The sequence below is a fragment of the Bacillus rossius genome, chromosome 1 (assembly GCF_032445375.1).
Source record: "Bacillus rossius redtenbacheri isolate Brsri chromosome 1, Brsri_v3, whole genome shotgun sequence".
Taxonomy (NCBI): domain Eukaryota; kingdom Metazoa; phylum Arthropoda; class Insecta; order Phasmatodea; family Bacillidae; genus Bacillus; species Bacillus rossius.
Window position 1 is genome coordinate 352615393 of NC_086330.1, and position 15055 is coordinate 352630447.

Genomic DNA, 15055 nt, shown 5'->3' on the forward strand with positions numbered 1-15055 from the left:
TCATTTTCATTTAAATTATTCTTTAAATCGCTCCTGAAGTAGTCCAGCAATGATCAATGGAAATTGTCAATATTAAACTGTAATTTTGAAGATGAAAATTTTTTCTTACTTTTATAGGTGCAGAAACCTATTCGTACACTCGTTTCTTGTACTATACTTAAGTTTAACATAATTATGTGTTTTCTAAATAATTCTGGCTTGGAATAAAAATAAATGCAATTAAAATTACATAACTCAGTAAAAAAAGTTTATTAAAAAAGATTCTAGGTACATTATTTCTTAAAAAGAAGCATCAAAAATAAATATGTACAGATAAATTAGTTTTGTCGTAATATTTTCCATGCACCAATCGCCTTAAGCAGCTCATTTTATTTGGTTTTCCATTATTTTCTCGAGGGTTTTACTATATACATATGTTAGTGCAAAACTCATGAATAACTGCAAATGCCATAAGAGATTTAAAGATAAATAACAAATAAAGAATAAGGATATTACAGTTATGGTAAAAAAAAATACTATATATATATATATATATATGGAAAAATGGCCCATTTATTAGTTCAATTTTTCAAATATTTTTCCATTCAGAAGATTTAACCTAGTCAAAGGGTTTTTTAATATATATATAATAATCATTATTTAGTACTAATTATAATTTTCTGAAAATGGAAACTCATCTTTATCACCCTTAAAGTTTTAACTGCCATATAAAGAGAGAACACTTTTTTTAACGTCTCTCAAACATCTTTCTCTATGTTACACGTCTGCAACAGTGGTACAAATTCATCAGGAGTTAAATAAAATCCAGGAAAATTTAGTGTACCTGATAACTGACAAACAGTTGATTAAAAATAATATTTTTAACTTTATCCTGTGGAATGTAGTCTAAACTGATCCGGTCAACTGATACAAATAAAATATTGTGAAACAAAACACCACAAAAGTTGACAAGATTTGTAAGTAGTAGCATCTTTATAATGGCCAGTTGCACCATAAGAGTTCAGGCGTGATCTCGAGTCATTAGCTGGTTTGATGATCCTTCCACCACATTTTCTGTTGCACCATTGAATAGTGAGCGCTGAGCAAAGCTCACTGGGAACTTCGATGTCAACTGACTCTCAGGTCGGTTCATTAATGATCTCGGATCGACACTGTGCCAGCAGATATGCCCAGCATTTTCACGAACTTCATTGTAGAGTCTCACCCACGAAAGTGTGCATTTAAATCCTGCAAGTGAGAAGTAGCTGTGTAAGTAAACTGTCTCAGATTAAAATTTAGTGATACCAGCTAACACACAGAAAAATGTTAATCTCGTCAATGATTGAAAGTAGTAGTCACGTTATCGGAAATTGGGCGCCATTGCAGACCCTTGAAAATATTTCATATTAACAAAATTACTTTACTCAGAAGGATATTAAGTTAACATTATTTGTTCAGAAAACCACAACTGAATGATTTTTTTAATCTCAATCTGCACAGAACCTGACATTACTGTACGCAAAAGAAAATTTAATTATAAATTACTAATTTAAAATATAGGATTATGTACTAGTTAAATATAGCTAACATTCAAATGCTATACATTTGTAGTAGAGCAATTGATGTGACAGTTACCAATACCAAGTTTTGAAATCTTTACACTAAATATCAGTTAGAGTCTACAAAATCCTCTACTTCAAACACTTTAATATCAACATTTCAAAAGTTACTCGGCTTAGTACAATCGATAAAGACGTTAGTCAATAATAACGTTACAAGAATAGTTATCTCTGGTATATTCTGAGTAGTATATGGTAAAAAATGCAAGGTTGAATCAAGGCTGTAAAACAAATGAGAATCTACTATGAAGAATTAAAACAGAAGTTAAAAAAATACTTCATTTGAACGTTAACTAATGAACTTATCTCACTACTCAAAATTACACACAACACTTTATAACCCTACACAAATAGCAATATAATAAAATATACTTTATATACCAACCACATTTACAATCGGGGTTCATCGTATTTCTTGTATTACGAAATGATAGTTTTTGTCTAGCGTTGATGACTGTGATATGGGCCCTTCTCCACACTACCACAGTGACAGTACTGGAATTTGCTGAAGTTTCGAAACAGGACACAATACTGTCAAAATCCTTCTACAGCAGCGGTAGACCACTACGGCTTCTGAACTCTGTTCTAAGGCTGTCGACGATTCACCAAAGTAACACCATCCTCCAATTGTTCACTAGTCAAAGTCAGTTCTTAAATTTTATAGCAAACCCGTAACAGCTCGGTTTCGACGTGGTGCATATTGATCTTGATACCGTGTTTTATCGTATAATCGTCGCACATTTTATACTAAAATAAAGTTTGAAAAGAAGGGTGTAATTTGTATGTGAAAAAAGCATTTTTTTAAAGGTGAAGTTATTCGTAAAATCAAAACCTATGCATGGAAAGTACATATTTTTATTTAAAAAGTAGACTAATTTAAATGGTTTGGTGTGCAATTGTATAATGTCATGCAACAAAAACATTCTGTTCAACTTTAAATAGAAAAACCAAAACTGTGACACGAACGTGAGTCATACCGCATAACTATCGTCATAGTACACACCACGAGAAAGCGTGGGCTATCAAATGTAGTTAACTCGGCACTAGACAGAGCGCACGCATTGCATTCTATCGGTGAACTATATCTGTATCAATATTAGACTACGTGTGCGTGCTCTATATGGGAATCAACATAACCAAACATGAATGATGATGCCAACTAGCGTTGGCTACATTTTTATAAGTGGTACACAGCGGCAACGAAGACGTAAAGATAAAGGTTACAATGTTTTAAAACATCTTTAAAAGAACATTTACATATCAAACTACTTTGTATTTCTGTTAATTAAATAACTAAGCGGTAATATCCAAATGAATATTAGCTTTCAACTTTAAAATACATTGTTTTATACGGGAAAACTACCTACACAAAGCGCTCGGAATCTAAAAACATCATGTGACGTTTATGCGCGTGCGACGATTATGCGATAAAAACATGGTAATTCAAATATGTATTACACGAAACCAGTAGTCATATATTTGTGTAAATATAGTACATGTAAATGGTTTCTACATCCAATGCAGTTAATGGTGAACACTCACAATGAAATCTGATCGATGTCAGTTAAATTAGTTCACTTATTGTGACTCGAACTTCATTTCCCTAAATATATCTTCCAGCAATACACAATGCTTAGTTATAATTTCTGTGGTTTCATAGACAGCTTCTTAGTAGCTCAATTGAATATATTTTAGTAGTGAAGCTCATTCAAAACAAAACACTTCCGCTTACGTCACATGCTAAAGCAAGACCCTCTCCAAACAGAAAATTTTCAGACCATTGTCCTTTATTTTTTCTTCGTGCTAATAAATTCCTAACATAACGACGCTTATAGAGCAATACATTACACTAGCAAGAATGATAATTTTGCAAATACAAAATGCCTTACAAGTAAAGTATTTACATCCTATGGTTATAATTAAATAAAAAATAAAAATTAATAATTTTTTTGTGTAGATATTTCTCCACATCATACATGAAAATCTAAAATTTGATCAGATATAAATATTAGAGTATTATTTTAAAAACTTTTATATCATATTAGGGATGGGTTGAATCCTATTTTTGGCCGAATCCGAATACTTAGTCAAATCCTTTAAGGATTTGTCGAATATCGAATCCAAATCCATGAAAAAAAATTAAAAATTTTTTTTTTCCCATTCAAATTGTTTTCTAGTACAAATGAACCTAAAACACAGAGATTATTCCATTAAAAAAGGCATAAAACAAATACAAAGAACTTACTTGATGAAATACGGGCATGCGATACAAGTTAATATGACCTAAAATTTTTTTAAAAAATCCTATTTTAACACTACTCATGAGTTAATTTAAGTAATATGAACGTCAGGTACTTAATATAGTTACATTCAATGAGCACAGAAGCCTAATTTAAAAACCATAATAATAAACTGAAAAGACATCAAAAACAAAGCTGCCGTAGATTGTAGTTCTTTACAAAATTAAAATTACATATCCTCGCACACGTGAAAGACACTTTTAAAAATACCTAGAGTCCCGTTATAGCGAGGTGTCACGGTTCCGGGTTTGATCCTCGCTATAACTGTGTCCTCGCTATAATCGAATTGGATAGATTTTGGCCCCCAAAAAATTAAAATAAACCGAAAATAGCATAAAAATTGTGTTTGAACCTGTATAATTGGAAAATAACAGGTTTTATTAATGAAATCTTAATTTCTGTGAGCAGATGTGTGAATTCTCTTTAAAACGATACCCCACAAGTACGGATGCAATCACCGATTGCGTCAAAATAACCAGAATACCCTACCACGCCACGTAAGTATAGCATCTCAGCCCGCAATCGATTACTCGGCTTGGCCCGCGGCCGACGTAGCATTGTCCTGCTATCTATTGTCGACGCGGGCTGTCTGCTGGCGGCCATGTTGGTTCGGGATGTTGCTAACAGGTGGCGCTAGTGTAGCACAACGAATTAATTCCTTACAAAAAAGGCAGGAGTGCGGCACCGCACGTACGCCTCAAACGAAATAGTCGCTGGAAAACTATACTTTTTTTTCATTTAAAGAAACCTGTAAACTTTTTTTGAAAATAAATTTGGGATTAAACTCAAACCATCACCACCCCCTCCCCAGATAGATACCCCAACAACTGACCAAAAGTTACAAGAAAACTGTCCTAGCGATTCGGAAATAAATACGGTAGTGCCTACTATTTGTCAGATAGTAAAATAAATAACGTGACGTGTTTGTAAACGTGTCACGACAAATAATTCCAAACAAGTTTATAAATATTTGTGTATTATTAACGCGATCAATTAGCAACAAGTATAAAGACGGCTCTAACTTTTTTGCCCTAACATAGTTATAAACAATTTTATTATTCGTTAATGAAAATGTCCAAAAAATTAATTAAGAGCATTTATATTTTTAAAAAAAGTGTGAATTGTTATGTTTAATGGCGGGAAAAATAGATTTTGTCTATTTTATAAATAATAATAAAATCGTACAAGTATATGTATATTCAAAGGCTTGGTTTATTCGAGTCGAGCATACCTCGGCCTTGAAGCCAAGCGGAAGTTTGATAAAAGAAAGGACGGGATGAAGATGTGACAGGTGTCAACGGCAATATGTCTAGTGGCGAGCAAGAGGGGTGGAGATAAAGCAGACAAATGACCAAGGCGCGCTACACGCGATCATGCCGTAAATTCCTCAAAAAGGCCTCGTTATAGCCGTGTTCTCGCTATTACCATGCTCGCTATAACGGGATTATCCTGTAAGTAGAATCAGCAACCAAGATCACAATATCTGCAATGTACGAAAATGCTGTTTCATATGTCCAGGTTTTTGTTTAAAAACACAAGCATTTTGAGTCTCTCAAGGGTCCAGCCTGCTTCGTTTTTGGTCCACTTACTGATTTAATGTGGAAATTTTTTTAAAGATATTTTCAAACATGTTGAATTATGTCGTTGCATCTTAGCATCATTCACGTTTGGTTACGTTGATTGCACACGTAGTGGGCTATCGATAAATCGCCAATGATTGAATGCCCCGCGCACGCTCTATCAAGTACTGAGTAAACTACCTATTTTTTCATTAGTATGTACTACGAAGATAATTATGTGTTAATTCCGTCTTTCGTCCGAGTTCCGTTTTTCTGTTTTAATTTGAACGAAATGTGTTTTTGATGCACAGTTCGATTATAAAATGTGCGACTATCATGCCTTAAATCACATACTTACTTCACGTTTTTCCCACATTGCTGGCGCCGGCCCTGACCTTGACACAGTTGTCTCGCCGCGCCGCGTCATTTCAAAACATTCTTCGAGCGGCAAAGATGTAGGTTTGCGGTTATACTCCGATCCCCACTTTCAGTTTTGGATATTTTGATAAAAATCATCACATTATATTCGGGTAAATACGGTTATATCTACGGACATATTTCTCCTGTTCTTGGCTGAATGTTTGCTAATGTATGTGGTTTTCGCCAATTAGTTACTTGAATCCTCGCAGATTCGACGAATCCTGGATTCGACCGGCCCATCCCTATTATCATATACAACAAACGTATCAACAAATTTTACTTATTCTAGTGGTACATAGTACAACCTTTCTCACAGGAAATAGGTACCCATATTTAAAAGTATGAAATGCTAGTTATTTTAGTTCAATTGTTCAATGTTTAAAGATTTTATTTTGTCATGATTTTTTTCCATATTAAATAGAAGTTTTTTTTTTTAAAGTCAAAACCTACAAATATTTCAGACTTTCGTTACGTATTAATTTTTTAATTCGAGTATGTGTTTTCAGTAATTAAAATTCAAAAGATAAGGCAGCGACTATTTGTGCTGCTATCTTGTACTAAACGAATCAACCATTTGTTCACGGAGTCACGATTGTAGCGACTTCATATTGTTCTAGACCACCTATAGAAATGGATCTTACATTTCTTCGACACCGCTGCTACCTGTTGTAGATTGAAAATGTATGAACAATAGTTAACACTAGCTAAGATCTTGTAGTTCCAGTATGTGTTGGCACAACATTTAGAAGAATGATCCATAGATCATTCTTGAACCAAGATCATTGAATCACAGATCGAAGGGCAGTTTAGTGCAACTGGTCATAAGACACTCAGAGAAATATTTTTAAAATTTACGTCTTTTTGGATTCATAATGTAAAAGTTTAAAACATTTGTTTGCCAGCATCTTGCATCAGCTTAAACACTTTGAACCATGACATGTGTTTATAATAATTTACGAAGAATTTCAGAATCAAAGTAATCAATACTGGCTGCTACAGATTTTATTAAAACTGTTGCCATACATAACACTCACAGTTCAAAAATATATATGTACAAGAAACATCGTTATATAAAAATTAACACTTAAGACACAAGAAGAAAAAAAAAGACAAATACATTTCTGTTGAAATAAATACAGTTAATTATTTTCAGAGTAGTATCAAATAAATATCAAATAAAAATGGCACAATATGAAAAAAAAAAAATTATTACATATTTTTGTACATGATATACATAACAGAGAGCATGAGAAATACATTTCTGTTATCAAAAATGGATCCTATTATGACACAATAAAAACAAATGAGGCATTCAATCTACAGTAAAACTTCGGAAAAAAAAAAGTACAAATAATATTTTCTCGTCTCGCATTAGGACGACCCATAATTTAATTAAAAAATGGGGGGCAAAATAAGACTATTTGTAAACACAGAATACAGCACCAACTGCAATCAAACAATGCAAGAACAAAAAATAAACAAGCAGAAAAACATTTTGCGATGTCCAGAATTTAAATTCTGCATTAGAGTTTTAAAATTTTTTGAACACTAACAGTAAAACACATGTTTTAGCATTCAGTAACATATGAACGAGACTCTATGGGAGCACTGATTTGTGTCTGAAAAGTCCTTCACAGAAAGATTGATCAGACACATTTAGGTATTGATCATCAGCATTCTTTTCTTATGCATTTATAGAATAAAATGTATCATATGAAAGAACACACTGTCTTTAGTCTCAAAGGTTGTCATTTTTTGCCATCTGACACAAAATTCATTCATTAATATTTATAATATAACATAGTCTTGGGAATAAAAATAAAATACATAATAATAATAATGATAGTAATAAGGAAAAAGATAATAGAATATTGAAATAGGTAAAACAAAATCTACAAAACATTGTAATTATTTGTAAGTAATCTACAGTCAAACTGAAATTAACTACTAGTACTGCTGTGTGTATCAACACTGTAACTTAGCTACCAGTAGCTACCTACAAACTATCACTGTACTCTTTCCTAACAAACAAGCAGCTTGCAAAGCACGTAAGTGTCAAATATGTGTGAAGGCACATTGTTGAATTAGTTAGTAGTGTTGTGACATTTCTCAACAGTTAAATATGATTTTTTTACTTTTAAATGAAAGTTGTATTAATTTTATGAAGGGGACAATTTTTAATTCAGATAACATATATTTAATATAAATATTACATTAGTCCTTGAAAAATGTTTTGTAAACTCATGACAATTCTCACATAGTAAATAAAAAAACTTTTGCTTGTAAGTACATGACCACGCACAGTAGTTTTCTCAAATACATATATACATTTTTGCCCGGTACTTAATTTATGATCTTGTTTATTCAATATAGTTCTACAAGGAAAAATTTATTAGCATTTTGCACACAACCCCCTCACCATTTGATCAAATCAGCCTAGTGTTACAGCATATTTGCAATACAGAAAATAATTGGAATAAAGAGTATGTTAATTCTTTTAATATTTTTTCTATATTAAATTTTAAAAAAATCATGTAACCTGAGGATTTTAAGTTTATACTGCCCCAAACAAATTAAAAGTTTTGATATCAGCTTTAAATAATTTTTGTAAACAAATATTTAATAGGCAATTAAATTGATGGATTAAAAGTGGGTCCACTTGATGTCGTGTTCCTGGTATCGATACAGTTCAAAGGTGAATGTCATGAGAAATACTGTGAAACAGGGTTTTGAAAAACACCTTAAACTCAATCATGTTACTCCCTCAATTCTCAGTTCTTCTGAAGTTTTCCATTGCCTTTTAGTAAATGTTGCAAGATTTAAGCGACAAAAATAGTAACTATGCTTGTTTGTTTAATATAGGGATATGGGTCAACTTGAAATTTCAAGCACAAAATTTAATATGCCTATAAGTGATTCTATTTTTTTAGCAATGCCTATAAATGAAGAAAATATGATTACAATGGCATTAGTTCTTTAAATGCATATTTACAAACTTAGTAACTTTAAGGCTTGGAACCATACACCATGTTGGTTATTTCATTATCTTTGCATTACTATTATTGGAGGGCTTAAACTGTAGCAGTCATGATAGTTCTCTTGGATTTTGTGTGTAATCACAAATATTGTCCTTAGATATTTACTAATGTCATCTATTAGCAGTAAAAAGTCAAGAAATTGTTCATAATTATGATAACTTCTGTGACCTTTTACAACTCAAAAATAATTTTTAGTAAATATCTAGTGAGAAAATTTGTGACAACATAAAATGCAAAATTTACAGGAAATTCTCTCAATTAAAAGTAACCATCAAATTATAAATTTAAATACTCGTTTTTCCTCATATGTGTTGTAATCAGGTAGGCAACAAAAAAAAAAAAACATTATGAAGTATTTTTTCAATTCTGATTGGACTAACTAAGAATAAGGAGTTGCATTTTGTGGTTTTTAGATTAAAATAATTATGCTTAATGCATCAAGTGTTTTATTTATTATGAAGTTCATATTTTATGTTTTCAATGATGTCTTTATAAATGTTCGAGCATAATCTTTTTGTTGGTCAGAGAAAGTGATGATATTGTGAAAGTAGGCATATAATTTGTGAATAGTATTCTATTAAATTTAGATAATTATATGACTGTTTAATTAAGGAGATAACAAAAATTCATGTACAAGGAGTTTTACAGAACACTTTCCACAGTAAAAAAATATACAAAAGCAGACACAAATGTTACACATCAATAATTACACAAGGGTCTCCTTTGACTTAAAAAGGAAAGACTCCAAAATGTCTATAGGTTTGAATTGTTGTAACCTCTAACACCTGAGAACTAATTAATGTCTTCCAATGCGACAGTTTTTTTTTTTTTTTTTAACTTCCACATCAAAATGTTGATAGGAAAAAAGAAGGAATGTTTTTAAGAGAAATTTCTTCATTACATTACAGTAATAAAAATTACTTTAAGCTGAAACCAAATGAAAACAACTTTTGAAATGTGTTTGCTGTTTGCAGTAAAAATAAAATCCTCAATTTGCGAAGAAAGACAAATGATTTTAAATTAAATACAAGACATTGAAAATGCCTATTAAAAAATTCACAAATTTTTAGATGCATCACTGTACACCTAGCCCAAAAGTTTTAGTTATTTTCCAGTAGAATTTGTTTATTTCAAAAGTAATATTGAATATTTGATTTGTAGATAAATTAATTACGATTATATGGGAAAAAAAAACAGTGAGCAGACATCTTGGTCTTATTTCAATTCAGGTTGTGTTCATTCTCACATGAAAAGAGATGTTGATCCTTGGTACAAATGGAAACACAATATTTGCTAGAATTTGGGGTATGTTTGGTCATTAGTGTTAAAAATGGTGCTTGCCACACTGTTCTGTACATAATTAATTTCTTTTACATGATTATGAAATATGTGTATATACTCTGAAAAACTGAATATTATGTGTTAAAAATATTATTATGTTTTGATGGTACTTTCTGCACCCTCATCCCTTTCTCTGTTGCAAAAGAAAGCAAGATTTCAAAGTGTCGTATTTCTATAACATATAACATCATGCATTGTGGAACAGCTCAAAGGATTATTTTGTATATTTATCTCAAATTAAATGCACTTCTTTTATAATAATCAACACAATTATTTTTAAGCCTAAATTTTGTTATTTACAATTTGAAATTTCTTTTTGAATAAATCATCACAAATATATATATTTTTTAATAATTTTTTTAGCCTATATTTAATTATTTACAATCTTGTGCTTACAAAATTAATATAAGCACAAGTCAGCTATGGTTCACTCTGTTATGAACAATTATATACAGTAACATTATTAGTACATTTCCAGTACATAAAATGTTCACATAAAGTTCATCCATGATAATAGCATACACCTATATATGACAAAGTGCTTTGCAAGTTGATAACTCACTTCTTGGGAGAAAGAAAACATTTCATAAAACAAAGACAATGGCAGTCATCACATAATCTATCAAAATTAAAAGGTGCTCAAAAACACCACTATACAATATAGTACAAATAGAAACTTTCATTATTTTTTTTTTCAATTCAGATCTAGTTATGGTTTAGATGCAAGCTGCTCGTCAACATGGAATCAAAAGTGAAGACAGTTTTAAACCATCCTTGACACTTCTAATCCAGAACGCTGTTCAAACCTGCTCAAAATTTCATGTCATAAGAACTCATCTTTGATAGGTTGCTCTCCACAGCTGTTACAAGGGTAAAAAACATAATACATTTTACATAGACAATGCGTGCAGAAATAAAAAATAATAATTGCAATACATCTGAAAAATAAATGGCAACACTTTGGTCTTAGAACTATTCATCTTGAAACCAACATAGTAATACGAATAATGCAGGGGAAAGGCAAAGTTTGCAAAAAAAAATAAAAATTGACACATTTACGATGGAAGAATAAGTTATCTTCTTTACTTAAAAAAAAATTCAAGTTAACTTTTTCCTGGAAATGTACACTTCTCATTTTGTCACCGTCACCACTCGAGGCGTTCCCATCAGACAATCACCACCTGCATCCGCACTGGCCACCAATGGTCCGACGTGCGACGCTTCGCGAACAGTAAAACTCCCACTGTCTGTCCCTCCCCTCACCGGGCGTCGTAGAACGGGGGGTTGAACACGGCCCTCTGCTACTGAGGCTGCGGCTGGTTGTGTGGCAGAGGCGGTCCCTGCACAAACACACGAGCTTGACTCTCCCCGCCTGTCCGTCACTTCGCTGCCTCACACAAGTCAGTTGACAAACACGTTTCATGCATTTCATTTACATATTGTGAAGTACACTACATGTAATTATTTAATCTATACAGCGTGTCTGTAAATTGTTGGGGCTGTGTCAGGACACACTGCCTTGGTTTAATGTGAAACATCCAAGACAGCGAGTCAGTGTAACGGATTGAAATGAAAACGAGACATTGACTGCATACTACAACTTTTAATACGAAACAGCCACTGAATGGTACACAATTATATAATAGACTTACTTCACATTTTTGCATATAAAAATTGTCCAAAATACACTCACTATTTTTGGCTTAAATCAATCAATCTAAATAAACTCTATACTGAGTCATGAGCTGCACTGAATAGAAAGGAGCAAGACTGCCGGGTTTTGCCCATCTGCGTGGTCCCCCTTCCCCGCCCGCGACGCAAACTCAAAGGCAAATCAGCTAGCTAACTGTATACGTTAAATAATGACACTGCATTTACATCTCCAAGACTATTAGTTGGGGAATTATTAAGACAAGACAATATTTTAAACCTTTTCAATACGATACAAATTTTTGTTCTAGTACCCAAATGTTGCGGTGTGGTTTTAAAGATGTTTCACGTCAGGACAAGCAATTGTTAAAGAACACGTGTACGTAAATGCAACCCTGCAAAGTTACATGCACAAATAGTGTCAACAAAATTAAATTTTGCACCAGTGCCTTATAGAGGATGCAGGCCTGCAGTGCAATAACAAAACATGTTCAGGCGCTCCACGGGAATCAGGGTGACAAGCAGATTGCAGATGTTTAGAGATAGTTAAATGTGACAGCAACCGGCAGTCTTGTGTACAGCACAGGGGTACGTTTACAAAATTGCAGCAGGAGCCGGACGTATTCAAAACAAAGCATACCAAAGAGGAAAACCTTTGTATGTCTTCACTAACTATTGCCTGCAGGATGTTGTACACCAAACTATGAATGACTGACTAAATATAGCCTCATAGTAAGCAACCACTCAGCAGAACAGCAGCAAAGTCAGAATGGCTGGCATGGGATTTCAACCCAGGTTCAAAACAACAACTTGCTCAATATTATAAAAACTAGTGTTCGAATTGGTACTATTACATAGCGGTACAAAGGTACAACATAATTAACACATTCCACACGAAGGATGTTGCAAGCACAATTAGTAATCTAAATGGTGATAAAAATGATGTTTGTAATGTGCATACAGTGATAGACAAAATTTAGCACGCGTAAAATTAAGGTATTTCTAGGTTGACCGTACTTTTCTATAACAAAGCTTCCTCCACTGCTTAGAAAGTAAGCTTCCAAAGCACGTCCTGTCCAGTACTGACCTGCCGGCCTAACAGCGCTGGGAACTCCCGGCCGACGACAGGAGTGACGCTCATTGTTCACACTAGGAGGCCCGCTCCCTAGCACACACATTCATAAGTTAGTTAGCCTTTATTGCTCCGTAGTGCAGCGGCATTTGGATGGGTGACCATTCTGGTTGTGGCTAAACAGAGAATTTTTTTAGTTATCACTGTCTCTAATGTGTTTCAGTTTTACCTGTGAATGTTATTTGCGTACTTTTTTTAAGGCTTACATTTCAACTTACAGTTTAAAATACCTATTTGAAATGTGTTGGAGTGGTCAATGTGTATTGCACATCCTGTTTCATTGTAGTGTTGTGCTATGGCTTGACGAATTGCATTTGATGTCTGCTACACATTCTTCCAGAAGGGTGAAGACATTTCTGCCTGCCTGTAGTATGTAGGTCTTGTTACAGTATAAATGCCTGAGATTTTCTTAGCGGAGGTCTTAGTATTTTCACAGTGCCTAGAACTGGCTTCAGTTTATAATTTTTGTGGTTCCCTGTAGTCCACCTTATGCATGGTAATTTTATGATGAGTAGCAGAAGAACTCTCCTGTCTAAACCAACATGTTCCAGACATCAAGTGCAACATAAAATCACTCAGCCATAGCCTACAATGAAACAGAACGTGCAATCAACTTTCTGCCAAGCCATAGGAAAAACCTTAATAACATTAACAGGGAACATGCTTTTCCAGCTATAACGGGCAATCATCAGCCACATCTGAAATTCTTTGTTTAGCCATAACCATGAACTTTCATCCGACCAAAACTAAGCCACATAAATGCTCCTGCACATAAATAAAGCACACTCGTCCAGACTGGCCAGATACTTTCCCAGTCATGGATTAACAAAGGCTAACTATTAATGAATATTACCAACATACATGCTTTGGAGCAGGCCTCGAAGTTCACACATCACCCTTCCAGATAGTTGGCCTGGAGTTACCAGCACTGTTTATAATGCTGTGTAAACTGAAATATAAGTATTATAACTTAAAATAAAACATGCCTACTTTGCGATCAAATGATGTTGCTATTTCAACTTCATTAAAAAATGTATGGATAAAGAGACCAACGGCACATCGCTGCATATGACTTTTAAGACTTATCTTTCAGAAATTCAATCTTGTCATACATTCAGGTGCGCCATTTGAATCTGAAATAACTGACGTTTTTACAACAGCCATACATAAAGAACGACACCCATGTGTACACGACGACACCCAAACGTAAAGAACGATGAGCCTGCTTGGGAAAACTATCACAGCCAAAGTGCGCCATTTAATACCAATCTACTAAACAAGCTACAGAAGAACAAGAAAAGCTCTTCTGAGGCAAAGGATGCAGAATACCTGATTGGAAATGCACCACAAGTCAAAACATTTGTTTGAAATTCAGAAGATGCTGTCTCATTGTTTATTTTCTCGTAAGTGGGAGACACCTGACAGAATAACAAGGAAAAACCTCAAATGGAACAGGAGAAAATTAAAAAAGAAACACAACAGGAAGTTAAACCATCTCGTAAATAAGAAACTACAGTCTACACTAGACAAAATAAAATTGAGATCAACCTTTTCTCTTTTCTACAAACATATTAATGATGCAAGCATAATAGCTTTGGTGATGGGCCTTAACTTTCATGTTTGTTTTATGAAGCTACCAAACCAGGATCTCACTCCTGGAGTCGAAGCAGTCATTACACATCTTCTGAACATTAGGACTGAAGAAATCAGGGCAGAAATACTGCATAGGGCAGAAACGGTGCGTATACGTAATAAACATAGCACAACTGACCCAATCAAATATTAGCACTAAAGAAAAGAGAGCTCTACTAGAGCTTAAAATAAAAACATCATTGTTCCACATGCTGACATAGGCTATGATAACTGTTTGTCATGAATGCTGCTGATTATGAACACAATGTTAAAAACTTACTAGCCGATTATAATTGAAAATAAAGGCCACAAAATCCTTTTAAACAAATTGAGCTGAAAATAAAAATTAATTTCTGAAATCATCACTAGCAGACATTTCATGAAG

General features: G+C 33.4%; 1 protein-coding gene across 8 annotated transcripts in view; it reads right to left on the reverse strand.

Annotated features, from left to right (window-relative positions):
- Positions 1–1939: 1939 nt before the first annotated feature.
- The window catches only part of LOC134528233 (transcription factor 12), a 500640-nt gene continuing 487524 nt past the window's right edge, over positions 1940–15055 (reverse strand). For 7 of the 8 annotated variants that reach the window (XM_063361655.1, XM_063361658.1, XM_063361657.1 and 4 more), the window contains one exon: positions 1940–11596. In XM_063361655.1, the coding sequence (XP_063217725.1) occupies positions 11558–11596 (39 nt within the window). In that variant the 3' untranslated portion in view covers positions 1940–11557. Of the gene's footprint in view, positions 11597–12993; positions 13072–15055 lie in introns of all 8 variants that reach the window. The other variant, XR_010074370.1, reaches the window with a different exon arrangement.